The sequence below is a fragment of the Megascapheus bottae genome, chromosome 5 (assembly GCF_031878675.1).
Source record: "Megascapheus bottae isolate mThoBot1 chromosome 5, mThoBot2.hap1, whole genome shotgun sequence".
Classification (NCBI taxonomy): Eukaryota; Metazoa; Chordata; class Mammalia; order Rodentia; family Geomyidae; genus Megascapheus; species Megascapheus bottae.
The window spans coordinates 40,901,627-40,928,995 of record NC_143513.1 but is presented as its reverse complement, the minus strand read 5'-3'; the positions used below and the strand labels follow the sequence as shown (position 1 = coordinate 40,928,995).

The 27,369-nt window shown below is 45.9% G+C and overlaps 1 protein-coding gene across 9 annotated transcripts in view; it reads left to right on the top strand.

The window, feature by feature from the left end:
• The window catches only part of Atxn7l1 (ataxin 7 like 1), a 233,649-nt gene that overhangs the window by 87,626 nt on the left and 118,654 nt on the right, over positions 1 to 27,369 (top strand). Inside the window, exon 4 of one of the 9 annotated variants that reach the window (XM_090332969.1) lies at positions 17,166 to 18,347. The exons of the other annotated variants lie outside the window; for them this stretch is intronic. Coding sequence (XP_090189095.1) covers positions 17,166 to 17,251 — 86 coding nt within the window. The 3' untranslated portion in view covers positions 17,252 to 18,347. Of the gene's footprint in view, positions 1 to 17,165; positions 18,348 to 27,369 lie in introns of those variants that run through there. 9 annotated transcript variants of the gene reach the window in all.

The window sequence follows — 27,369 nt, the reverse complement described above, 5'->3', positions numbered from 1 at the left end:
AGCAAATGTAAGAGTTTGGCTCAGATTTGGAAATAGGTTAACAGGATCTTCATAATCTTAGAATTATTGGATCTGTATTTAATTGGGTAATTCACTTCTTATAATTTCATGGAAGCCTGGGTTTTTTTCCTTTTTTCCTTTTTTTGGCTGTACTGAGGATTGAACTCAGAGTCTCTCACTCGTTAGGCAGGTGCTCCACCTCTTGAATCATGCCCTCCAGATCTTTTTGCTTTAGCCGTTTTCAGATAAGGTCTTGCAAATTTTGCCCATGCCAGTCTGGACCTTGATCCTCCTACTTATATACTTCTCATATAGCAGGTACCATCTTGCAAAGATTTATTGGTTGAGATGGGATTTCACTAACTCATCGGATTTACCTCATATCCCAATCCCCTGACCTCTGCCTCCCAAGTACCTGGAATTGCAGACATATGCCACCAGGCTCACTGAACCTAAGCCTATTTCTTGAAGGCCGAACTTGATAAATTACCTGCCTCATGGGTTTGATGCATTCATTTGTTTGAAAAAGATTTATTGAATACCTACTATGTGCCAGGCATTGTTCTGCTGCCCATACAGTAAGACAGAAAAAGACCTGGCCTTCTTGAAGTTTATGATCTGATGTGTTAAATAATATGAATATATAATCAAACCACATGAAGAGCTGGCACAGGAGGCTCTCTAAGCAGAAAACAAACCAAGAGTAAAAACAGAACATGCTTGAGGGCTTCAGAACCATGGGCACAGACACAGTGCCACCGGGCAGGTCCTAGTCTGGAGACTAGGATTTATTCTGGATCTTCTGAGACAGCCCTGGAAGGTGTTGAGTGAGGGAAAAAACATAATCTAATCTGTAGTGCATTCTGGCTGCCTTAGTGGGGTTAGTAGATGGTTAGTATCTTCATCTTGGAGGTGGAGAGAAGGTCAACTTGAGATCCATTTTGGAAATGTGACTGGTTTGCTTTTATATTGGATTAGACTGGACTAGACCTGATTGGACTGAATTGGATTAGGTTAGATTGGAAAAGGGAGGAATCAACAGTTACTTAGTTAGCGTGAAAGTCATTGATCATTCAGGAAAAGTTTCTTCAACATGGAAGGGAAGAGAAGGAAGTTTCATCGGTAATGTCCAGTGCCAAATGTTGGTGAGAGAAGAAAAGGAAAGAGACTGCTAGATTTGCCACCTGAAGTTGATTTTGACAATAACCATTTTAATTCTTTGGGATTCTTTTTTTCTAAGTGCAAGTAACTTCATTTTTAGCATTTCTTTTTCCACAATACTTGCATTTGAATTCTCAAGGTGCTGCATTTGCTAAGAAAGTGCTCTATCACTTGAGCCACACACCCAGCAAAATCATACAAAGTATCAGTTGTGTGTCAGGGAAGAAATATTTCCTCTGCTTGCAATGGTGAAGATCCAGTCAAACACATTATGCACACTAGGCAAACATTCCTCCACCACTGAGCTATATCCCTAGCCAAGGTGACTCCATTTTTATACTACCAACCAACTTCTTTTTAGGCTGGCAGTGCCATATGTGTTTGATCTGTGTTTGTGCTGAGCTCAGCTGCTATCCAACCAAATTGTCAGCTGGCAGCTCTGCCACCTGCCTTCTTGAGTCCTCTAGCAGCAATGACAGGGCAGTGGAGTTACCTAGACAACACAGAACTGCTGTAGGCTGGGCCTGTGCCTTGTACATCTGTGAGGCCCAACATGGAGCACATGTTGACTTACTGTCAACACCTACAAGTGTTTGAGACAAACAGGCAGAAGGAAAAGGCTTTCACCAATCCCAGGTTCAAGTACTCCTTAGCACCTTCTATTTCTCCAATGCTGCCATTCATGGTGGCTACTGTAAATACTGATTGACTTCTCTATCCCCTACACATGTGTACACATATAATAAGTATGTACACACGGGCTGACTAGGAGTTTCAAAGTCCCAGGAATTCTGTTGTGTTTATCACTGAATTACCTGAGGTAACACAGTCAGTGCTGAATCTAAAAAGCTGCTGATACATTTTTTTTCTTTTGTTTTCCTTTTTTCCAATCCTGGGGCTTGAACTCAGGGCCTGGGCAGTGTCTCTGAGCTTCTCTTGCTCAAGGCTAGCACTTTACCACTTGAACCACAGCACTACTTCTGACTTTTTCTGCGTATGTGGCACTTAGGAATCAAACCCAGGGCTTCATGCATGCTAGGCAAGCACTATACCACTAAGCCACATTCCCTGCCCATATATGTATATATATACACGTATATGTATATATATGAATATATATGTGTATATATGTGTATATATGTATATATATATATGAATGACTCATAATGAAAAGAGCGATATCACTCAAGGTTCATTGTATTCATGAAATGCTTTGTTGAGTAGCAACTATTAAAGATAATAAAACTATAATTCAAAGGAAAAATAAATAAAACTAGGAAGAAGCCATCAAGGAAGGAAAATTGGCTTGCCTGTTGTGAATAAGCCAACAGCCACATCTGAAAAAGCACATTCATTTAGACACTTCAGCTGTTGCATTAGAGTGGGGAAGGCCCATGCAGGCAGACACCCTTTGTCAGGGAGAGTGGGCTGAGTGCTTTGGTCCCTGAGCACAGCTGATTTCTGGAGCATCTCACTGTCACGTGACCCCCCTGACTTCTGACTCCTCTCTGGCACCGTCTTGCCTGCACTAGCTGCTCCTGTCCTGTTGCATTCCTCAGAGCCCATCTCAACCCAGGGCAAGCAGGAAAACAAACACGGCTTTATTTAAATCCCAAGGAAGAATGTTGCCACAGCCATAGTGCTGATTCCAAAGGTCATTTGGAACTGTCCCCATCCTGAGCATTTCCCAAACAGTGTCCCTTCTCTGGAAGCGCAAGTCAGGACACAGAGAGCAAGAGTTTGATGCACACACGTCCTTGGGAAATGGAACCAAACTACTTCCCAGAGCCACAGAGAAGCTATTAGAATTTTAAAGTGCCAGACAGTGCTGGAGTCGAAACCAAAAGCATATCCATTTCACACTGGAGTCTCATGATCTTTCTTCAGATCCATCCATACCCACCAGACAACAACAATAGTAATAAATACATTTCTCTGTCCTGATAATAGAGCTCCAGACACAAGCCCCATCCATGATCTGGTGTCTGAGCAGAGAAATAAAGATGTCTTTCAACAGTTGTAAGAGAAGGTGGATGTGGAAAGAGCTCTATTTCCCAGCCATAAGCACTGGTGGTTTTTAGGGCATGGATCTCACTCCAGGCCTCTCCTCTGCGTCAGATCTTTTGGCCAAGGTCACCAAGTGCTACCTCTGAGAGTTATGTACCAGCCAGCGTGTGCAGGCTTGCCTGGGGAGTGCACAGGTTTTGGAAGCTGTTTCCAAGTGCTTGCAGTTCCTGTGGCAGGTTTTCCTTTGCTTTCCCTCAAGAAAAGGGTGCTGCTAAATGGATGTGGCAGCTCACCATGAAGGGCCCCCCCGGATGGAGGCAGTAGCAGAGATCACGGTTGTTCAGGACTTTTGTGTTGCTCTTTACCAAGCCAGGCACTTCTGAAAACTGGGTGTCAGCTGAATGTAGCCATGAGTGTCACATAGGAGACATGTGTGAAATAAATGGGGCCGTGGAGGAATGTAAATTGGGTGGGAGGGGGAATAAATGATGAAAGAGGAAGTCAGCAGTTTCACTGATCAATCCCACTTCCCAAGCAATGACTCATAAATTTTTCCAGAGGAATCATCTGAGCTCTTCATTTTACAACCCTTGGAACACGGCAGAGTTCTCTTAAAGGTTGAATTGTCAGCGACCTCTAGTTATTTGTTTACTTATTGTCATCACAGATACCTTACTTTTTTCTTCACTGAATTATTTCTTCAGATTCCTGAGCATTTTCCAGAGAGGTAGTTTTCTGAGATAAGCTTGGTTTTGTGGTTTTCTGTTCCTTGTTTGAAACTAGTACCTTTCTTACACAAGGCCTTCCTATCCAAGCACTCCAGCGTACCCATCAATACTATGGTTACCTTGGTAATGACCACAACTGATCCGTAATGTGGTGGCATCCCTGCTGTCAGCTCTGAGAAGGTTATGCTGGTGTGGATTCCACATCCCTCAAGTTTTTCAGGGGGCTGGACAATAGCTTTATTAAAATTCAACCCATTCTATCCCAGGCATATTCACGTCACTCACGACGTGAATCATAAGAACTTGGGACTTTTAGCCTTCACAGCCAAACTTTGTCTCATCTGCTTTTCAGAGAAGGTGGTGATGATTGCAGTATTGCAGAGAGGAGCTGAGAGACCAGCAGGGAGGCCAGGCAGAAAAGGAGGTGCCCTGGGGCCGGGAGTTTGGCCTAGTGGTTAAAGTGCTTGCCTAGCATGCATGAAGACCCGGGTTCGATTCCTCGGTACCACATACATAGAAAAAAGCCAGAAGTGGTGCTGAGGCTCAAGTGGTAGAGCTCTAGCCTTGAGAAAGTCCAAAGTCCAAGGACAGTGCTCAGGCCCTGAGCTTAAGCCCAGGACTGGCAAAAAAAAAAAAAAAAAAAAAGAAAAGGAGGTGCCCTGAGTGCTGCCCTGATCTGAAAATGTTAGGGAGCCAAGAAACTGAGTGCCTATGTTAACCTTTCTCAGTATCCAGTGCACAATCTGTGGTTCTCGGTCTTATTTTTCTGCTTCTTTTCCCACTCCGCTTGACCACGGACTCAGACCTGTCATCAGCGTCACTCAGTCAATATTAACACGATCCCAAATTGAGTTTTTCTTTTTCTTTCTTGTTTTTTTTCAACAGTGCTAGGGATTGAAGCCAAGGCCTTATGCATGCTAGACAAGAGCTTTACCCCAAGCCTTGGGTTTTCTTTTTTAATACTGGATTCGTTATGTAAACAGCACAGGTAGAGAGGGAGCCACACATCTGTTTTTCGTTTAGGGGTAGGGAAAAATCTTGAGGGAGTGCTCTCTTCCTCAAGACATCTGAAACTGTATTTCTCCCATGTGTTGCCTAGGCAGCCTTCCTCACTGTTTAAGAATTTCAAATGGCAGAGTGTCAGCTGGGACTAAAAAAGCCAAATGAGAGCTTGAAGTTCTGAGTTCAAGCTCAGTACAAGCACCAAAATAGAAAAAGTTCTTGGATAGTCAGGCACTGGTGGCTTATGCCTGAAGTTCTAGCTACTCAAGAGGCTGAGATCTGAGGATTTGTTCCAAGCCAGCTTCGGCAGGAAAGTCCATGAGACTCTTATCTCCAATAAACTACTCAGAAAAGACTGGATATAACACTGTGGCTCAAGTAATAGAGTGCTAGCCTTGAGCAAAAGAAACAGTGCACGCACAGTGGTTCATGCCTATAATCCTAGCTACTCAGGAAGCTGAGATCTGAGGATCAAGGTTCAAAGCTAGCCTGCCACCAAAGCCACAAAAGGACCTGAGATTCCTTTTTTTCCCCTCTGTTCGATTTTTTATTAAATAATTTTTTATTGTGATGAACAGAAGGGTTATATTATATTCACCAGATAGAAGGTGCATAACTTCACAAACATTGATACCCTTTCTCAGGACCTGAGATTCTTATCTTCAGTTAACCACTGGAAAACTGGAAATGGGGCTTGGCTCCAGGGTAGGGTGGTAGCCTTGAGCTGAAGAACTGAGGGACAGTGCCCAGGCCCAGTTCAAGCCCCATAACCCACAAAGAAAAGAAAACTCAGGGACAGTGCCCAGGCCTTGAGTTCAAGCCACAAGACTAGCTTGTGGTCCTGTGAAAGCGCAAAAATCCCATGCAAACTGATAATTATAACATTTTCTTGATTCCAGGATGCTATTCATTGTAAGATGCCATATCGGTTAAGTAGCACCTTTCCCAGGTGCCAGAGGCCCTTTTAGGGACAGTCCATTCATACAAGGAGCACTGGCAAGTCAGGAGAAATGAGTATCACATGGAATAAGAGGGCATGGGCTGAGGAGTACACCTAGAGCAACCCCTACTAGTGTAGGAAGAGGTTATCATCACTCATGCATCTCTTCTGTTTTTCTGGTTGTTAGGTACTTCACCCTCCATTTGGGCTAGAGTGTAGTTTAAAGTACAGAATAATGAAGCTATAATGGTCCGAGAGTTTCCTGTTTCTTGTGATACTCCTGATAAATGTCATGTAAATTAACATGGTCCCATAGCAACTAGACCACACAGAATAAAATCAAACCACTACCAACTGGTAATTTAGGCCCTATGATTTTAGTTTAGTTGTAAAGGATTGGCCTTACTATTACTTTAGTTTTTAGTTTTCATTTAATTCATGATGCTCACAGAATGTTAGATATAAGTTATCCATTTTATAACTTATAATACTTCCTTTGTGATTAATTAGTATTTTGTCAATTTTTGTAAATGCCTCTATGATTGCCAGATTTGTGTGCAGGAATCTATATATTTATTATTTTGTTCAAATCTTGTATATCCCTCCTTTTTTTGTCTGCTCACTCAAATTTCTGATAAAGGAGTTTTAAATCTGTGACTATTGTAGGATGTCAATCCCTGGTGGCTTATTTTATCATTTTTAACAGTTGAGTACACAAAAGTCATGTCTTTTTGGTGGTGATAACTATAAATGCCCTGCCATAGGTTCTATTTTATCTGATGGACATTGCTTCCTAGTTGTCTTTTAATCAATACTGATTTGTCTCACTTACCTCGTTTCTGTCTTTTATCTCCAACATTTCCAGTATTATTTTGTTTTGCGTATCTCTCTTGTAAGCAGTATATGTCTGGCTTTTTTTTTCCCTGAGGGTGGGAAGGGGCTCAAGTCATGGGGCTTGAACTCAGGACCTGGGTGCTGTCCCTGAGCGCTTTAGCTCAAGGCTAGTGCTCTACCATTTTGAGCCACAAACTACTTCCGATTTTCTGGTGGTTAACTGGAGATAAGAGTCTCCTCAGATATCAGCTTCCTGAGTAGCTAAGATTATAGGTATGAGCCACCACTGTGTGGCTATATCTGGCTTTAAGTCTAAACTTTTAATAGGTGAGTTTTGCCCACTAAGAATGTCTTCTATAGGTGAGTTTTAATCATTTATACTTATTGTGATGACTTGATACATTGAGACTTATTTTTGTCTTTAAATTATATTTCTGTTTACTTAGCTTCCCCTCCCCCACCCACTCCAGTGCTGATCCTGGGGCTTGAACTTAGAGCCTAGGCACCATCCTTGAGCTTCTTTTGCACTTGAGCCACAGTGACTCCACTTCTAACTTCTTGGTAGTTTATTAGAGCTAAGAGTCTCACAGATTTTCCTACCCAGGCTAGCTTTGAACTATGATCCTAAAATATGAGCCTCTTAAGGTAGCTAGGATTACAGGCATGAGCCACTAGTACCCAGCTGTTTACCTTACTTATTTATTTATTTTATTTTTGTGGGTCATGGGGCTTGAACTCAGCCTGGGTGCTGTCCCTGAGCTCTTCAGCTCAAGGATACCACCCTACCCTCGAGCCAAGCCCCACCTCTCATTTTCTAGAGATTAATTGGCAATAAGAGTCTAAGGTCCTTCTGTGGCTGGCTTTGAACCTTGATCCTCAGATTTCAGCCTCCTGAGTAGCTAGGATTACAGGCGTGAGCCACCGCGCCCAGCAACCTTGCTTTTTATATTCTCGTTAGGTTAGAAAAACATTTTTTTTTCTATGTATGTGGTACCGAGGAATCGAACCTAGGTCTTCGTGCACGCTAGGCAAGCACTCTACCACTAAGCCAAACTCCTAGCCCCAGCAAAACATTTTTTTAACCATCTCTTTATTTCTCTTTTGTTGCTTTGTCTGCAATAGATTTGATTTTTTAAATTCCATCTATTTATTCAGTGATTATTGCTACATTTTATCATGCAAATTTTTTTTCTAATGAAGATTGTAGTTAAGAACAAAAACTCACTATGGAGAATCTCTATCTCCAAAAACAACCCAAAGACCTTTACCCACTTAATGACAACAAAGAATTGAAATCATAGCACAATCACTGGTGATGCATTCCAGCTTACTGACTCAGTAGGCTTTAGAAGTCCCTGAGTTAATTTTGAAGGCTTGAAGATTTTTCTGATTCTCTCTGTTTTATACCCTGAGGTGCTCTGGGTCTTCTCTCAGGATCATAATAATATGTTTACTCCCATCTCATAAAAATCCATCTTTCAAGTTCCTTCCGAAGTGTCATGAAGTAGAAGTAGGCATAGCTGAGCTGTGAGTCTTGTGGGCCCCATTAGGGGCCTAGTTCACAATCGAATTTGTCATGAGGTCCATGGGACCATGCAGGGCTCCTTCATCCTGCTGATCCCTGCTTACCTCTTCCTCCATTCTCACGCCTGGCTGTACACGTGAGAATCCCCTAGGGAATCTCGTGAGAATGCAAGTCCTCAGGGGGCTCTGAGCCATGTGGGTGCACATGGGCTCGGAGAATACAATGCAGCTTGGAAACCTGGAGCTTCAGTGGGCTCGTTGGTCATTCCCAGGACAGAAGAGATATTCTTTCCACTGCAGTTGAGGCTCAGGATCTCGAACTCTTTTACTTAGTCTTCTCTGTCCTCATGCTAGGTTCAGGTCCCACTGGCTGAAATTGAGTGTTTCCACCACATTCCGTGGAGCCCTCTGCCTCCATTCCACAGCCTTCCCTCCCGAGGTCAAGTCCTGGGCCTTTCCCTGAGTCGTGGAGACGTGGCTGTGTGAGTCAGCACTCTAGGGAAGAGCCTGCCTGAGGCCAGGTTGCGCTTTGTAGTAATTTATGTTTAAGACGAGCTTTTAATAGAGATACGCTTTTAAATAGTAACCAGGAAAGCGATTCTCTCCTCTTAACGGGGTAGCCATTTATAGGCCTCAGCTGTTGAAGCTCAAGGGTAGCATTAGGCTTAAGTTTAATCTTCTGTATACCGTAATTTACAGCACTGAGCAAAGCATTGTACGTACAACTCTTTCAGTCATTTGCCATGATAAATAGCTATTGCTCTTGGCAGAGCAGGAACACCATCTCTGAGTTCCATTTATGAATACTGAATGGCTCCGGCAGGCTCTGGCTTTACATTTTTAAAGGGGAAATCCCCACCGATCACATCTCCTCCCTGGCCCCAACCGTCACTTCCCACCACCAGCCAGAACTGAGCAGCGGCTGCTGCAGTGCACATGTGTTTCTGGGGAAGGTTGCACAAAGCCCAGGCAACAATCCCGAGTGCAACTCCTGCTAAAGGCTGCAGTTTTACACAGAATACCACGAGCCGTAAGGGAGATTTAGCTGGTGGCAGGAAGTCACCGGCAGGAATCAGGGCAATATCTGATAGGCGATAATCTAATGCAGAAAAACTGAATGAGATGCCATTCTGTTGGATTCTTCATGGTGAGATGATGTCATTGAGAAAACTGTTAACTAATGAGGCCAAAAAAAGTGGGGGCTGGGTATGAAAAAGATCCAGGCCATAAATCTCTAGGGATCTACTCTTAAGGACTCTGAAACCTGTATGCTACATGCCAGACTTCTCTTGTTCAAATGTTTTATTCTCTACCCATATGAGGCAGCAAAATACACATTCAGATAGGACATTTAGGGAAGTGGGGCTGTGGCTCAAGGGATAGGGCGGTAGCCATGAGCTGAAGAGCTCAGGGGCAGTGCCCAGGCCCAAAGTAAAACAAATAGGACGTTTAGGTGGCATTGACCATCTTGTCTTGGTCCTTTAGATCTGTGTCAGCTGGATATCCACTGGGGGCTTCCAGAAATTCCCTCTCAGAGCCTTGATTCCATTCTCACCAACAAGCTCTGCACCAGAGGCTGAGAAGCTTTCTTTTGGCACTTTAGTTGGTCTCATGTTTATGAGCACCCACCCATGTATATCACACTGGGTATGGGATCAAGACTCCAGGAGCAAAGATGTCTGTAGGGGCTCTACTGCCCACCTTTAAATGCTGGGACAGAAACTCTTCTGTTGTCCCAGTGCAGCCTCTCATGCTTTTCTATTGGAAAGGAATCCTCTGAGAACCACCCGAGAGGCCTCTGTCCTCATAGCCACCTTCTGAGTTCCCTAATATTTCCACACATCGTACTTGCTTTTTCTGACTCATTAATAAGTAGTAGCTTTGAAGATTTGAAAGCCCAGAGAAATAAATTTAGCAGTCTGGGCCACCAATTAATAGCAGAAGAATTAGGACTTGAACTCATAGCTCTCTGCCCAGTGCCTATTTCATTAACAGAGACCTAACAAGGAAAAATATCCAACAGCTACAAAACACTATGTTGGCTACAGGAGGCCATGTACCCTTATGAAAATTTTCCATTTGCAGTTTGTAATTCCAATCCTTTGTACAACGAACGCATCCCCTCCCTTTCTCCTGTCTCCTCCTTGGGAAATCCAAGGTCTCTGTAATAAGTATTTGAAAAGCACTCTGAGAGTTTTGAATCCGAAGGAAGATCATCCAGTCTGTTGTGGGTTCTGGTCTTCCCTTTCATTTCCTGGCTAAGCAGATTCCATTAGAACAGAAGTTGCAACAAGCGATAAAAGAAGGGTACACACCAAACACTAGGTGTGTGCTTCATGCACATAAACCTCCTAATGAGAACAGGCTTTGGCAGAAAGCTAAGTGTTACTACTCCCACCCTCAGAGGTTAGAGCTCCTTGTTGGGATTCTGAAAGCCAGAGCACAAACTCAGATACATCTTGAACTTGATGACATCTCTTCCTCCCAGGCTCCCAGATAAGTTTGTTGAACAGGAAATGGGGGCAAGAGGCAGGCCAATGAGAGAATTGTACATATATAAGTAACCAAGAGACCTGACAGTTTGGGACTCTGGTAGGTGTGGAGTCTTTACAGTTGGATTGGCAATTTGGGGGGTGAGGGGTCCTCGGTTGTGACCTTCCATTCCCATTTGTCCATTTGTGGACTGGGTATTGCAATTGTGCTCCAAGGTTATTATTAGGAGATGAATGTGAAAATGCCCTGGCATGCAGCGTGTGCTATAAATATGCCTTGCTGCCACGTGGAAAATAGGCATTGTTTTAGCTGAAATGTGTAATGAGGTTAGGCAGGGAACATCAATCGCTGGCAGCAGGAACATTGCCAGAGCCTGGAGTTGCCAAGGGAGGGCCAGGTACTCAACTGAGGAAGGGGAACAGAGACTCCATCAGTAGAATGCTTAACACAAACAGAACAACATCCAGCCATCCAAGTAGAATTGAGAAACAAATTGGGGGGGGGAGGGTGGCAGTTAGAGACAAGTGTCTTGTCTTCTCTTTCCCAGTGTTTGCATTACACTGCAGCCAACTGGATTCTAGAAGGTTAAACTGCAGGGAGAAAGGAGGCCTGAGTGGGCCAGGGCCCACGGGACCATCAGCCACTATGTTTGAAGGATGTTGTGTTACAGGCATAGCAAAGAGATTTGAAAAGAACTGAGCCCCTGCAGCCATGTTGCCTCGGGCTTGATTTTTGGCCCTGGTACTCCCTGAGCAACCTTCAGCCAATCTTTCCATTACCCTGTGCCTATTTCCTCATCTACTGGGGGGGGGGGAAGAAGGAGATAGTAAACAGTACCTGTCTAGTAGGTAGAAGTGGCCAGGAGACTGGAGTAAGGAAAGAGGACTGCGTCATGGAAGAACACTTGGCGCTTAAGCACCTAATATGATGGGACCTTGTAGATTCAGCACATGGCAGAGTAGAAACACACTGGATCACGCAAGGGCAGCTTATCTCCAGAAGTGTAAGGGGCTGACCAGAGAGGACACATGAGAAGGGAAGAAGGAGCAAGACCACAGCTAGAATGGCCATCCTCAAATGGTCAGCCAGCTGCAGAGCAGCTGTGGGCTATAGGATTAAGTGTTCACTCAGGCAGGCCGTGTTGGACTTCCCCATGTGCCTTCTTCCTACTTCCACAGAGGCTGAAAACCTGGGGGTCCAACAACTTGGCAACTCTGTGTCCCCCCCAAAAAAAAACAGATTCTAGGGGCCAGGGTGCCTGGATATTCAGGACTACTTATCTCCCACAAGTCAATCTCTCCCAGAGTTACTGACTGACACCCTATCTCCCTCTGCTCCTGAGTCCTGCAAAAATCATTCCCCTGCTGTCAGTCTTCCTTGACTGAAGGGAGCTCCCTGTCATCTGAAACCTGTGCTACACATCCGCCATCCTCCCTCAGCCACGTGTGGGCGGTTCTGCCCCCTGCTGCACACGTCACAAAGACAGCATTTCAGCCTTGCAGAGGACATATCTTGCAATCCATTGGTGAAAGGAGACGGCAGTCATCTGCTGGTTGGTGTGTGTCAAAAAGTGGCCTTAGAAAAGGGGAAGTGTTGGCTCCTGGAACAAAACCTGGTCCTCCGGGTGTGCACCCAGCCTGAACAGCTCCTTTAAAAGCAGAAGCCATTTGTCATCTTTTGATTCTCTTCCTGCACTGCCCCAGCACAGGTAGATAAATGAGGCGGCATCTGGGTGTCCAAATGCAGGAATGTCTAATCCCAGCAGTTTCCTGTGGAGCCGTCACTGCTCCAGGATGGAGAGCACAGTGGGGTGGTCCCTGGCTTCAGAACTGTAACTGTAAGCAAATTGCTTCATCGCTTGTCCCATTTATGTGCAGGAAGATGTTCTCAAATCTCCCAGCCTCCCATGTGCCATTGATAGGTGTGCTTCTCATGTCAGAACCTTGAAGTGAATCATCCGTTTGTGAGCTCAACATCTCATGTCTGTAGTGTCACAGAATGCTACTAATCAAATCAGTGTCTCAGCAAAAGCGAGCAAGCATCCCTGATTTAAAAATTAGAGAGGGGTCGGGCTTTTTGTTCTAAAATCCTTCATTATGCACTTCAGTTCCTCTCTGCTGAGAAGTGCTTCCTATGCCTTCAAAGATGCTACCAAGTATTCTACGTGGCCCACGTGATCTTGAGATTTCATGGTGATGTGGAAAGCAGAAGCACTGGGTTGTTCCCAAGGCCACTGACTTACTTACCGAACCATAGGTCATCATAAATGATAGCCCTGTCTATGAAGGGGAGGCCCACGCAGTGGAGGAGCGCAGCCTAGGCAGGCCTCATGCCTGAATGTGTTGCTGATCTAGCCACACAGCTGTGATTTCTTCTGTTGCCATTGGTTACATCCTTCAGAACAAAGCTGTTGGGTTAAAAGGGATCCACATTCCTAAGGGTACCCATTGGTTGGAGCAACTCCAGTCCATCCTAACTAAAGGAAGATCAGCTGCCTGGATAGGATTACTGTGAGCCTTTACTATCTCGGAAACACTGAGAAAAGAGAAAACGCAGCAAATCTTTACCTTAACAATAGCCACTGAGCATGCGCCAAAGTCTTACACAGGCCACGAAGCTGGTGACCAAGACGTAACAACAATGTCATTATCTCACTGTGACACCTAGGCTTGAGACTGAACCGGGAACTCAATCTTCAGACACCCTCACCAGGGCTCAGATTATATCCATGTGCTATCATGTCTGGCTTAAACTTTAAATTTTAAAAATAAAGTCGCTGGTTCAGTCTTTAGCCAAAGGTTTCCTATGAGAAACCTTTTAGAGGGGGAAGGAAATGTTTTGTTGTTTTTATGAATTAACAGTGGTTTTAATGAATTAACAGGAGAAACGGTGGGGGGAGGGGGGCAAAGGGTTGGGGTCCCAGCACAGGACTGTTATTTGCCTGGGGTTGCTAGGCTAGTTTGGATTTGCAGCCTTGGTTCTTCCTCTGCAGACTGTGTATATCTGTTACTGTGTGTAACTGTGTATCTGTTACTTTGTTTCTGGAGGGTTGGGAGGAAAAGGAACAAGAAAGCTACCTTAGAATCCAGCCTTAGGAAGCATGCTGTGACATATTGGCAACCATGACTTATCTAAACTTAGAGAGAGAAGAAGAATTAACCAGCGCCAATGGCTCATGCCTGTAATCCTAGCTACTCAGAAGGCTGAGATTTGAAGATCTTGGTTGAAAGCCAACCTGGGCAGGAAAATCCCTGAGACTCCAATTAGCCACCAAAAAAAGCTAGCAGTGAAGCTGTGGCTCAAGTGGAAGAGCAGTAGCCTTGGGGGAAAAAAAAAAGGCTCAGGGACAGTGCCCAGGCCCAGAGTTCAAGCCCCAGGACTGGTACTAAAGAGAAAGAGAGAGGAGAGAAGGAGGAGAAGGGGGGGAGAGAAAAACTACTTCCTAAGAGGGGAGGAAATAACAGAAGAGTTGGTTTACTAAAAGGCTCCAGTGGCTCATGTCTATGAGCCTAGCTATTTAGGAGGCTGAGATCTGAGGATCAAAGTACAAAGCCAGCCCAGGCGGAAAAGTCCATGAAACTCCTTATTTCCAGCTAATCACTAGAAAACTGGAAGTGATGCTGTGGCTCAAATTGGTATAGCACTAGCCTTGAGCAAAGTGAGCTCAGGGACAGTGCCCAGGCCCTGAGTTCAAGCCCCAAAACCCCATACACACACACACAAAAGCACATGAAACTTTAAAATGATCCTCCCTTTCATTCTTAGTGGAGTGATTATTGTAAGCTTGAAAGGCGACACCCTACTTTAAAGATAATACTTTTTCTTAAGGCCACATCCCCTGTAAATGCATATTGAGCCCTCACACTTGTTAACTTTGCCAGGGTAGCTATGTTGAGCGTGTGGAGGGAGTTACATGTGAGGAAGGGCTTCCCTCCCCCTGCCCTCTCTGGACTTCTTCACATTCCTGTGAGCTTGTCACACCCTTCATAGGCCAGGACGGGAGGCTGGTGAGCCCCTTGGAGGAAGGGACTTCTGGTCAGCTCTGCCCTGCAGCTCGTAGTAACTGGCAGGATAGGTACTCAGCCGGCATGAGCTGAATGAGAGTGAATAAATATTTGGTCCTTGAATCAGTGATGGCCGCTTGTAGTCCCACACCTAAATCCTCTGTGTTTGTTAAAGTGCAGACCCAAGAACATCACGCCTGATGCTCCTGCTGGCCTGGGTTCTGTACTTTGAGAACCACTGCTTTGAAGTTCATTCCATTCTACTTTACAATTTTCTTGCCTTTGCCGAGTCTCCCGAGAGACTGTCTAAACGTGCCCATAGAACTGGCCTAATTTGGGTTTGACTGGGATTTGACCAAATGGGAAAACAACCTGTTTTGATTTTTTGTTTTTTTGTTTTTTGTTTTCCCTGAGTGACATGAGTCAGATGCCACCTGCGTGGCCATGGTGTCCACCTTGGCAGGACACAACCACAGGGGTGGCCTGTAGCACACACCTGCAGTCTTTGAGCCGATGACATTTCCATCTAGTTTTAGAACCCCCCCCCCACACACACACCTAGCATCAGGTGCACTTCACTGCCAAGTCAACGTGACCTTTGCGGGAAAGGATCCCGTTCTTTCACCTCTGAGCATGGCTTATGCCATTGATCCCCAGGATTCAGAAATCAGTGTGAGTTTCATGGCCTGAGGCAGGCTGCCCTCGGCAAAACTCCTTCTGCTAATGCCAGTCATCCTTCTGAATGGCAGGCAGAGGACATGGATTCCAAACCTAGGCCCTAGAGAGCTCCTCCCTCCACCCTTGCTGCTCAGGAGAATCCTTGAGACCAGCAAGGATGTGTGAACACAGGAGAGAACAGGATGAGTCAGTAGAGGGCACTACAGGGCCACAGGCTCCTTGAACAGAGAAAAGATGGAATGGAGTCTAAGAAGGGAACTGAAGGGGATCTTTCCCTGGGTCAGGGAGTGTGTATGAGTAGCCTATTGCTGTATGACAAGCAACTGCAACAAACCTGTTGTGCCTTGCACAGCTTTCTGTGGGTCAGAGGCCTGGGAACCACTCAGGCCACTGTTCTGAGTCTCTCCTGGTCTGCAATCGAGCAGCAATATGGGACAGCAGTAGGTGTACAACTTCCAAGGCAGCTTACTCCCATGACTCAGTCCTCACTACCAATGCCTCAGCCTCTCCACAAACCTGTTTCTAGCATGACAGTGAATCCCCTCAGAGCCAGCAACTAGGGAGAGAATGGGAAGTAGTCCTGTGTTCTTTGAGCCTGGCCTCAGAAGCAGTGCACTGCCATTTCTGCTGTCTTGTGCTCCTTGGGCACATGTGGCTAAGGCTGCCTTACCTGGCCAGGCTCAGGAAACCATGAGGATAGCTGACAGGCCCTGGGTGTCAGGCAGGACCCAGGGACTTTGGTCACATTGGACCAGAGACAGGTGCCTAGGTATATAGGAAGAGGATTGGGATCGAGGTCATCATCCGCCCCTTCTCTCCTTTTCAGTCTTCTGAGTGACATTCTTGGAAGGGACACAAGCTGCCTGTGGGTCCCATAGCTCAGAGATGGCTGCAGAGAAAAAGAAAGGCTGCTCAGAGGCCGCTCTGTGTTAGAGAGAGCAACAGCTAGCACTTTCCTTCCTTCTAGATCATTCTGCCTGCCACGTCCTGAGCAAGAACAGGGACTGGCAGCAGAAAGTCTTGAATGAGAAGAGCTGGTGCTGTAGTCTTAAGAAGGGAGTGGGAGGGAGGGAGGGATGCCAGGAAGCAGCGTGGCAGTGACCCCATCCGGGAGGGCAGCTCATACCTCCTGGGGACAGCTGTTCCACCTTTGTGACAAAAGCTCCCGGGTCTCACTGAGAGCTCCTCCCTGGCTCCTTGGTTGGCGACAAGTATGCCAGTCCCGTGCGAACTTGGGCCGCTGGTGGCAGTAAGTCTGCTCTTATCTCCCCATCATCCCCCGGGACAGAGCTAATCAAACTTGCTGATAGCTTTATACTGAAGGAGATAGCTAATAACGCGGATGACAAGTATTAGAACACAATGTGATGGGTATAAATCGGGTCCATGTATTAAGAGCTATAAAATGAGATTCCATCAAGGCATGAATAATGGTGCCTGTGGAAAGGATTAATCAAATAGCCCATTAAAAGGTAGAGGCATTCTGGTCAGACAACCCCCATTTAATTATCCTTCTGCCCCAACCCCACCCCACTCCTTTCCCCTGACACTCCTTTCTTCTTGAAGAATTATGGAAAGGGGTTTAGAGGAAATGATGGAGGAGAAAAAAATAAATAAATAAGCCCTGGGACAAACATTTTGCTAGAGCAAGATCATGAAGACAGACTGACAGCGTCCGTGTTTCATGCAAGGGGGGGACGGCACTTGGCATGGTAATCACTAACGAATGTAATTTCCAAAGGAGCCCTGTTGATACCATTCAGCAAATGCCAACAAAGCATTTACTTTCCAAAGGGAGAAAGCAAGACAGCAAGAGAAATGCAAGCGTCTCCTGGAGTGGAGCGGAGAGCAGCCAAGCCCTAGATCAGCGTCAGGTGTGAGCGTGGGGAGTGCAGAAGATTTGCACACTTCCAGAAGACCTCGCAGGACTGGCATTGTCTGGAGAAGGCTTCCTGGAAGAGGAGACTCCAGCACAGCCCTGAAGTGTGGACACACTCCCACGTTCAGCAAATTCGTGAGCACACTCTGGTGACAGGGTCGAGTGAGGACGTGGGCTTGAGCAGAGCAGGGGCCACCTGTGGGGGTTCTTCTCTCCATTTTCACCACCACCACCACCCCGGTCCAAGCTGCCATCACTACTCACCAGGACAACTGCAAAAGCCTTCGGCTCTTTGCCCTGCTTCCACTCTTGCTACTCTACAATCCATTCTGCACACCAGAGTCAGAATCCAAATCAAAGTTAATCATGTCATTCTCTTGACTTGTGGCTCTCATTGCTCTTATGCTGAAAGTCAACATCATTATCATGGCTACAAAGTCGTGTGTGTTCTGGACCACTGCCTGTGCCAAGCTCCCTTTTTACTCTGTATGCCAGTCAAGCTGGCCTTCAGAATTTCAGCACATTGTGTCTTCCTGCCACAGGGCCTTTGCACATGCTTTCCCTGCCTCCCTCACTGTATGATTTTATTTCATCCTCTCTTCCCGAAGCTAACTCATCTTTCAGAATGCATCTCTGTAATTACTTCCTTTAGAAAACTTCCCTAATTTCATATCCAGATGAGTTCTCCCTTACACATTGAAAACAAATATTTATTGTGTGAACATATGTTTAATATGTCTCCCTAATTGTGCCATAAGCTCTGTAAAGGCAGGGGCTCAGTCTTTGTATCCCTGAGCCTAGCATAGTCTCAATAAATGTGTATTGATCCTATCATGACATTTAATTAAGAACAGCAAGACTGACAGAAAAAAAAAATGATACTTGACCAGAAGAGTACCATTCCAAATTTTTAATGGAATGAAAACCAGAATTTGTGTCCAGACCCTGCCACCTGCTGGCTGTGCTATTTTAAATCACAAATTCTCTTAGAATCTCTGTCTTCTCGTCTGTAAAATGGGGACACTAACAGCCTCTTGATGTGGTTACAATGATCATTTCATGAAATTATGTATATAAAGGCATTTTAAACTGTGAAATCTGACATAAATATACTTTGTCATTCTTTCCAGTGCCTATTACTTTGAGTCATTAAACATGTATTTGCATGGGTGATGGATAAATGAATAATATATGGATGGGTGGAGGATGGATGGATGGCTGGATGGTGTATAGCTAGGTGGTAGGTGCATGGTACATAGATAGATGAATCGATAGCTGGCTGGCTGGCTGGATGGATGGATGAGGGATGGATGGATGGATGCGTGGGTGATGGATGGGTGGGTGGGTAGATGGGTGATGGAGGGATGGATGGATGGATGGTGGATAAGGGATGGTTGGATGGATGGATGCATGGGTAGTAGTTGGGTCATGGTGGATGGGTAGGTGGGTGGGTGGTGGATAAGGGATGGATGGATAGATGGATGGATGGATGGATGGGTGGATGGGTGGTAGATGGGTGATAGATAGATGGATGGGTGAGTGAGTGGTGGATGGGTGGTGGATTGGTGATGGATAGATGGATGGACACATGACAGAGTAACGGAATACCTGAAGCAACATGGCGGAAACGGGAGGAAGGATTTGCAAACAGGGAGAAGAGGCTTGTTGCTCCACCCAGCATCACAATCAGTAGAGCAAGGGGACATCATTTACTCTGGTGGACGGAAGTCACCTGTGGCCTCATGGTCATTCCGCCCCCAGCCCTTCATGTTGTCTGTGCTTCCAGTGACATACCTTAATTGCAATGTAATCACTTTCCTGATTTTTATCTTTGGGGTTGGGGGAACCAAATCAAATTGATTTGCACACACAGCAAGATTGGTGAGATTACGCCAGCTGCTGCCAGCGGGTGCTGACAACTGAAGAAGTGAACGTCTGAGGATGAGAAAACTCACGCAACAGCTATTTTAATAAGGCCTAGGACCCTGCGTTGTTGAATAAATTGCCATGGATAATTGGTTTCCGCTTCAAGGGTGGGCTGGTGGTCTTTAGCTCCCGGTGCTTCCCTGTGTGTACAGACAGGGACTTGGGGTCGGAGACCCACAGAAGAGCATTCACACACTCTTAATGAGCCTTTTCTTCTCTGACCAACTCCACCACTGTCACGTGAGTGCACACACGCACATACACATTTGCACGCGCGCACGCTCAAACACCCCACTCTGGCTGAACTGCTGATGGTTTCGAGTGGTCAGTTCTCCACTGTGGAAGCTCAGGTCTCACCACTCTGACAGCTCCTGGTGTAACCAGTCTGCTTGGAGACCTTGGAGAGTGGGTAGCTGGCCACGTCCCACATTCTATCCTGGGTTGCATGTCTTTGAATTAAGAAACATGTAATAATAAAGTTTTTGGCTATTTGAGCATTCATCTTTACCTTAGTATTCTAAACGTGACTGATAAAATCAGATACTCATGGGGTGGGGAGGGGACGGGGGATTAAGGACAATTAGGGAGAAAAAAAGCCACCACGTAATATTTTCACATGGTGGTTGGTGGTATAGCATGTGGATTTATTGATAATTTGGTCTTTATTTATTTTTTTTTTCCCAGTCCTGGGCTTGAGCTCAGGGCCTGAGCACTGTCCTTGGACTTTCTCAAGGCTAGAGCTCTACCACTTGAGCCTCAGCACCACTTCTGGCTTTTTTCTATGTATGTGGTACCGAGGAATCGAACCCGGGTCTTCATGCATGCTAGGCAAGCACTTTAACCACTAGGCCAAACTCCCAGCCCTTGGTCTTTATTTTTTTAAAACCATAACAAAATACTTGGGGCTGGGTACATAATAAAAAAGAGGCTTCCGGCTTACAGTTTGGGAGTCTGAAAGTTCAAGACTGAGCAGGCCCATACCATCTGTGTAGCTTAGGTTGGGCCTTCTGGTATGTCACAGTTTGGTGGAGAAGCGTGGGGATGGGACATACAACTTTCCCCTGGAGACTGACATTACTCCCCCTTCCAGGTATGCACTAGGCCCTGCTCCTGCAAGGGGCACCACAACACTGGGAGCACACTTGCAGTGCCTGAGCCTTTGGTGAATACATTCCACTCTGTCCCAACCACAGCAACGGGGCAAGGGGAGCAGATCCAGGAAGAGAGCTCAGAGTACCAGCACCCCAGCGTCCCCTCCTGCAGGAACAGCCCAGTGCATCTTGCTGAGCTAAAGGTTTTCTATCTTTAGGTCTCCATCCTCTTGCCCACCTGTCCCAGATCAAGGACTTTCCTTGGCAGCCCTGCACTCAAAGGCCCCATCTTATCAGTAGAGTGGTTTCCTTAGAACTGATGCCGTTCGCCCAGAAAGAATCATGAGACCCTGGTCCATCTGCGTATGGCACAGTCCTGCGGAGATCCAGCACCTCTAAGGTGGGAAAGATAGGGAGAAATAAAGTAGACCACACACTCTTGCCACCATCTGTGCTGGACCTTCAAAGGGTGTTGGGGTAGTCAGTGGAGGTTGGGGGAGGCAGTAGAGCTGGGGGAATAATCACTGATCCATCCTCCTGCTGGCTCACCAAAGGAGCAAGACACAAAGCTCCAGGATCCTTCCTCTGTCCAGAAACACAAGGACTAAGATCTGATTGCGGTGGAGCAATGTGATAGGTGAGAAGCAAGCGTGAGTGGAGTTCCCAGCCTGCTTAATCATGGCCAGCTCTTGCCCTGGCTGAGGTGATATCTGTTGGGTTTCATTTTTCCCCCCAGAGAGGTTGAATGAGGTCTAAACAGCACAGAACTGACATGGCGCTCAACCCCAGCCAGCTTGGCGTGAGAAGGAAGAGGTAAAAGCATAGGAGTTGTAATAGGTCACCCCTCATCTGGTCCTAGTTTCCTGGCACACTTCACTGTGGTGACCTGCTCAGCCCACTCACCAGGGATTTCCGTCCCCACAGCTTGAGCAGGGCTTGGGGAATCTCAGAAGAGGGAGGCGGAAGGACGGGGAGCAGGACCAACACTGAAGAGGAAGGCCAGCCAATGGGACTCAGCCCTCAAAAAAGTTTAGATTACGGAGTTAGACAGAGAACAGATTTTGAATGATATCCTCCTCCTGTTCAATGAAAATAGAATTTAAATTAATTTTGCTCTGAGAATTTTAAATGCACATGTTGTAATAATTGAATTTACCCTAGAGCATCATAAAAATCAGGTTTGGGAATCTCTTAACCATCTATATACTAAAAAAAAAAAGAAGGAACCCAATCTTGCAAGTGGATTGTAAAAACTCCTGAGCCCAGGAGGAAAGCGTCTGCCTATCAGCTATCTAGTCCTCACTCCAGCCACGCTGCCCCCCTTACCCTTCCTGTTTCCATCTTCTCCCCGTGTGAGATGAGGCCTCCTACACCCAAGTCCTTGGCAAATATCATCCCCAGGAGATCAGGACAAGAAGTAAGAAACGGGGCGTACCATGCTAGTGGTTCACTCCTGTAATCCTAGCTACTCAAGAGACCAAGAGCCGAGCATCATGATTCCATGTCAGCACAGCAAGAAAGTCCAGGAGACTCTGATCTCCAATTAACCATCAAAAAGCTGGAAGTGGAAGTATGGTTCAAGTAATAGAATGCCAGCCTAGAGTGAAAAAGTTGAGAGACAGCACCCAGGCCCTGAGTTCAAGCCTCAGGTACCAGGAAAAAGAGAGACAGGCAGAAAGAGGAAAGAGAGAGACGAAGACAGAGAGAGAGGAAAAGGCTAAGAATAACAATGATATGTGCTCATTTGAGCCCTTTGCCTAACGTCTTTTCTTCTCTGGTAGTGTTTGGCTCATTGTCGTGGCTACATAACCAATGCAGTAATAAAGCATGATGATAACATCAGGATTGGAGTTGAAGAAAACACCTTGACATTTGAGGGTTTGGGGTTTGTTTGGTTTTTTTCCTTAAGTCTATTCATCTGTTTTGGAGACTTTTTCACCTCTGCAAATCTAAATAGATCTCACCTGTATTTAATTTTAATTGTTAAAATCCCCCCAATCCCCTAGTGCTAGAACTGCTCACTTCTTTTGTTCACAGTGTGGGTACTGGAGCTCAGGAGCATGTCATTTCAGGGCTGTCTGGAGGTCATGTTAAGTGTATAGGCTCTTTATTAAGTCAGTATTCGATAAGGCCTTTTGAAAATGCTAATAAATTACGTTCATGGTTACTGTGCTGAGGTGAGAGAAGGAAAAAGTGTTAAAGCTTACTTTTCTTGCTCCAAACCATAAGTAAATGGCCAGGTTTAATCTTCCTATCATCTATAATTTATATTTATTACATTTGATGAGTCTGAGTAGTGGTTCAGATTCCTTAGGTTTTTGCCATGCCCAGCCTCCTTAGTATTCATTGTCCATGATGAAACGGAACGTGTGCCGGCTTGAGCTCTGGGTTACCAGCAGACTGCGGGGCTGGGCATTGAAAACAAGCATTCCCTTCTCCCTTCTGAATATATATATAGTTCCACAGAGAATCCTGCAACCAGACTTTCCGTCTGGCCTCACTACATCCACAGCTAGCAAACAGAGTAATTTTAAATGAGTGATTATTTGAATTTAAAGTGAGCACGGGTGAACAAATAGCAGCATGTATACCAAGACCCCAAGTCCAGCCTGCAGGAAGCTGTGCATTAACCCGGAATTACTTCAACAAACTGACGCAAAGAGAGATGTGGGGGTGGGGTGGAGGGAAGCTGACTGTCTAAAAGGCAAAGATAGGAGAACTAAACCAGAGTGGAAGGCTGTGTGTCTGGATTTTAGTGTCTTCAGGACACAGGTGTGGGAATGGAGACTCGGAGCCTTGGAGCTGGACTGCTTTGGTGGGAAGGGACACACCGTAAGTGGCCAGGCTGCCAGAGGGATACAGGTTGGCCAAGTTCTGTCCCTTCACCCGGGGTAGGGGAGGTGTAATGGGGTTTCCCCGCTCTTCACTCCCAGTGCAGCACATGTGTTTTTCGTGTCTGCACTTTATCTCAAGGTTCAGAGGAATTTGGCTTTACAGAGTGAGATCTCAGTGGAGGCGCATCTTACTTTTCTCACTGGGCTGGGAAATCAACAGTGGGGCCTGGCTGCCAATTGGTCAAAACTCAGAAGAAAAAGGAGGCCTGTCCGTAGAGTTCCTCTGAGTTCTGGCTTCCAGTGACCCCTGATCTTTACTGGTGAATTGTTGAGCCTCTACATGACTGCCTGTCCTGTCCTCCAGAGCCTCCTTACCCATGGTCAGCTAGGCAGAGCTCAGAGGTCCACTCCAGAGAACTCGCTCTGACCAAGAGCCCTTTGTCTCTGTTATCCCTGCACGGCCATCCGGGGGTGATGCAGTCTCCTGACATGCTGCCCTCCAGCTTTGAAGCTGCCTTCATTGGATGCCGTGTGTGGCTATGCTAGGCCAGGAGTTCAGTAAGGAGTACAATCAGGACAAATAGGATCATTGCTATCTAACTTGGGGACAGAGTCAGGGGAGAGCTAAGAGAAGCTTACCAGAAGTTTTACCTTTTTTTCTTTCTTTCTTTCTTTCTTTTCTTTCTTTCTTTCTTTCTTTTTTTTTTTTTTTAGCAGACCTGGCCTAAATGTCAGTATTTCTCAGCTGGTATCTAGATATCAAAAAACAATATGTAAAGTGTACACATGCCCCTGGGCTGTGTGGTACTGCTTGTCTGACTCCCTGTGCCTAAACCTGGGGTCCTAGCTTGTGTGGGAATAAGCAGGCCAGATTCCACTTCATGAGGACAGGGGCCTCATCATTCAGGTCTCAACCCCAGCATGGCCTTTGGCATATAGTAAGTGCTCCATAAATACTTGATGCAAAAACAGAATCCATAAACAAGGGATCTGACTTGGAACCAGCCAGAAGCAGAAGAGCTGGTGCAGAGACTCCCAGGGAGCCGGGAAGAACAACTGCTGACACTCTGCAGGCTGTCCCAGACCCCCTCAACCCTGGGTGCTTCCTCATCAGGACCCTGGGCTTGATCCCCTCTGCGGTGGACCTTCCAGTCCTCTTCTAGAAAAACATGCAAAGCCCCACCCTGGAGCTGCTCTTGCGCACATCATCTCTTGGGCACTCTTGAGCTCCTAGAAGTGTCTAGGTGCACCTCACCACGAGCCCATCGAGTCAAGGAGATTTGAGGTTGAGATTTAAAACTGCTTTCAAGGGCAGAGCTGTAACTAGAACCTGGGATTTGGACCCGTCACTCACAGTGTCCTACTGTACTGTCCTAAGCAGAGATGCAAGCAAAGGAGATCTTTACATTCATCCCCAACCCCCTCTACTGCTCAGGAATGTGGTGCAGCCCTGCCCAGCCCTGGCCCTGCCATCCTCCACAGAGGAACTAGGAGAGAGGTCTTGCTGTTGTGCTCTCTTAGGAATTTATGCAAAGTGGAGCCTGGAGTATCTCCCTGTTCTTCAGCTTGCTGCCATATCATGGGGTTGGGGGAGCCGGTGGTGGAGAGCAGAAACGCCAAGTTTAATCCAAGACTATTATAATCAGTGGTGTCAGTTTTCCCTTTAGTAGACCTCACTAGAAATGAGAGCAGCCACATGCTGGCGGCACACACCTGGAATCTTAGCTACTCAAGAGGTTGAGATTTGAGGAGTGAAGTTCTAAACCAGTCCACCAAGACCGAAAAGTCTATAAGATTATAAATTCCAGTTTACCAGCAAAAGGCAAAAGTGGAGCTGTGGTATAAGAGTGAGAGCACCAGCCTTGTTGAAAAAAAAAAAACAAAACAAGGGGCCAGGAGTTTGGCCTAGTGGTAGAGTGCTTGCCTAGCCTGCACAAAGACCCAGGTTCAATTCTTTGGAACCACATACATAGAAAAAAGCCAGAAGTGGTGCTATAGCTCAAGTAGTAGAGTGTTAGCCTTGAGAAAACCCAAGGACAGTGCTCAGGCCTTCAGCCAACCCCAGGACTGGCAAAAAAAAGAAAAAAAGAAAAAAACCTGAGTAATAGCACGTAGGCCTTGAATGCAAGCCCCATTGCCAGCATAGACAGATAGCCCACTTCTATAGCCCTGTAGTGATGGTGTCTGAAAAGAGGTAGAGCCTTTCTTGTGGCCCAGAGAGGACCATGCTTGTACACTTAATTCCCCAACATGGTTCCCACATGTTCTGTCTGTTGACCCTAGTAGGTCCCAGGACTGACCAAGGCTTAGAAAAGTCACATGACTTTCCTGGTTCCCTACCCCTCCCCAAGGCCTAGAACTTGATCCAGAGCCCTTTCCAGCCCTGTTTCCCACAATGACTTCTCCTCCAATCCTCCCCAAGGACTCAGCAGTCACAGCTCAGCCACCTGTAAGCCTCAAGCACGGGCTCCCACCAGCTCTGTTGCTTGTATCACAGTGATTAAGTGTCTGCTCACCACTTTGCTGTGTGTATTCACTTAATGAGTTTGTGCCTACAAGGACAAGATGCTTCATTTAGAAGCATAACAGGGAAAATGTCCAAGTCTTTCATTTGCCACAAGCTTCATGGCAGTAGGAAGATTACAGGGTCTTCCTTCTGCCTACGCTCCGAATCCATGTAGTACCAGGAGAACCAGCAATGGCCTCATCATTCAGCACTGCACTGGGAACTGCAGAAGTGCCTAGGTTTGGGAGCTAAAAGGTAACCGATCCCTGGAGGAAGACAGGATAATGAGAAAAACATTAGGAGCATAGGAAAAAAAAATTGCTGTATCGTGCACATAACGAGTCATCTAGAAAGCCAAAACATGACACATGAGCCCAGTGTGCAAGCCTACTGGACCCGGTATTCAGATGGTGTTGTGGAGCCATGAGACCAGGCTCACTACTACATTTCCCAGAATGCCATGCCCCGCAGATTGTCAACTGGTATTAGGAGAGCTAAAGGAGAGAAGCAGCAGCCATCTTATTACTTACCAGCCTGCTGGGCCTGACACTGCTCTTTCTTCTTCTGGGTTCTTCTTCAGCTTCAACTTCTGGCCAGGTGTGTGTTTGGCTCCATGAAAAAGAGCCCTGGCTCGCACACAACATCTACCACATGGGGGGAACTTTCTTTCTGCCAAAGGGCATTTGGATATTCATGTTGTTGTTCTTACCAGTAGAGCCAGATGGCCGCATAGAGCCAAGAAGCATGTGAAACATACCTCTCTGTCCCATTATGTACCAAATGACCTGTAGACTGGATAATCTTCACCTCTGATCCACCAAGGTCAAAAGCAACATGAAGTGACAGGAATTTCAGTCTGTCCTCTTACGGTAACAGCTTAGCTTGCGGATTCAGATTGGACGCTGTGTCCCATTTCTATCCCTTTCCCTTTCCCACTGCTGGCCTGTACTTCCCACTTGAGCATAGAATGCAAAGGCAACAACCACATAGAACTTGCCTACCCAGCTTCGGCTATTGTGAAAGGTCAAATGCCTATACTAAATCCATGTATTTACAGATATGTCTATTTTTGTATATTCTTCCTGAAAATGCTGCTGCTTCAGTTGACCCATGATGGGTTGTATGGTTTTCAGGACTAGGGATGTTTGGAAGGATTGTTTTCCTGGAGGCTCAGTGAGAATGAGATTGAAGGGAGTGCAGACGTGATGCCTCCCTGTTTCTACTCTCCCTCTCCAGATGACATGTAAGGGATACTTGTTGAAGGCCTGTGATGAATCAGTTGTCTTCAAGTCATGGAAACCTAGGAGAATCTTAGTGCAGATTTCTACCCTTTACTTCTAATCTAAGAGCAAAACATTCAAATTACTATATTCCAAAGTAGGAAGTTTTGAAAGCTACTCACCCTAGCCTATCAGGGTTTTTGATAATGTGTATTTCTCCATTATTATTAATATTATTAAGTAGTTGTACAAAGAAGTTATTATTCTGTACATCAGATGATGAGTACAATGCTTCTTGGTCAATATTACCCCTTCCTTTGTTCTTCCTGATTTTAGTGTTTCTTTTTTTAATTTTTTTATTATTATAAAGGTAATATACGTAGGGGTTACTGTTTTATAAGTCAGGTAATAAGAACATTTCCTTCTCTCTTCCTCTTCCACTTTCTCTTCTTCCTCCTCCTTCTCCTCTGCTGCTGCTGCTGCTTCTGCTTCTTCTTCTGCTTCTTCTTGTTGTTGTTTTGGTGCCAGTTCTAGGCACTGAA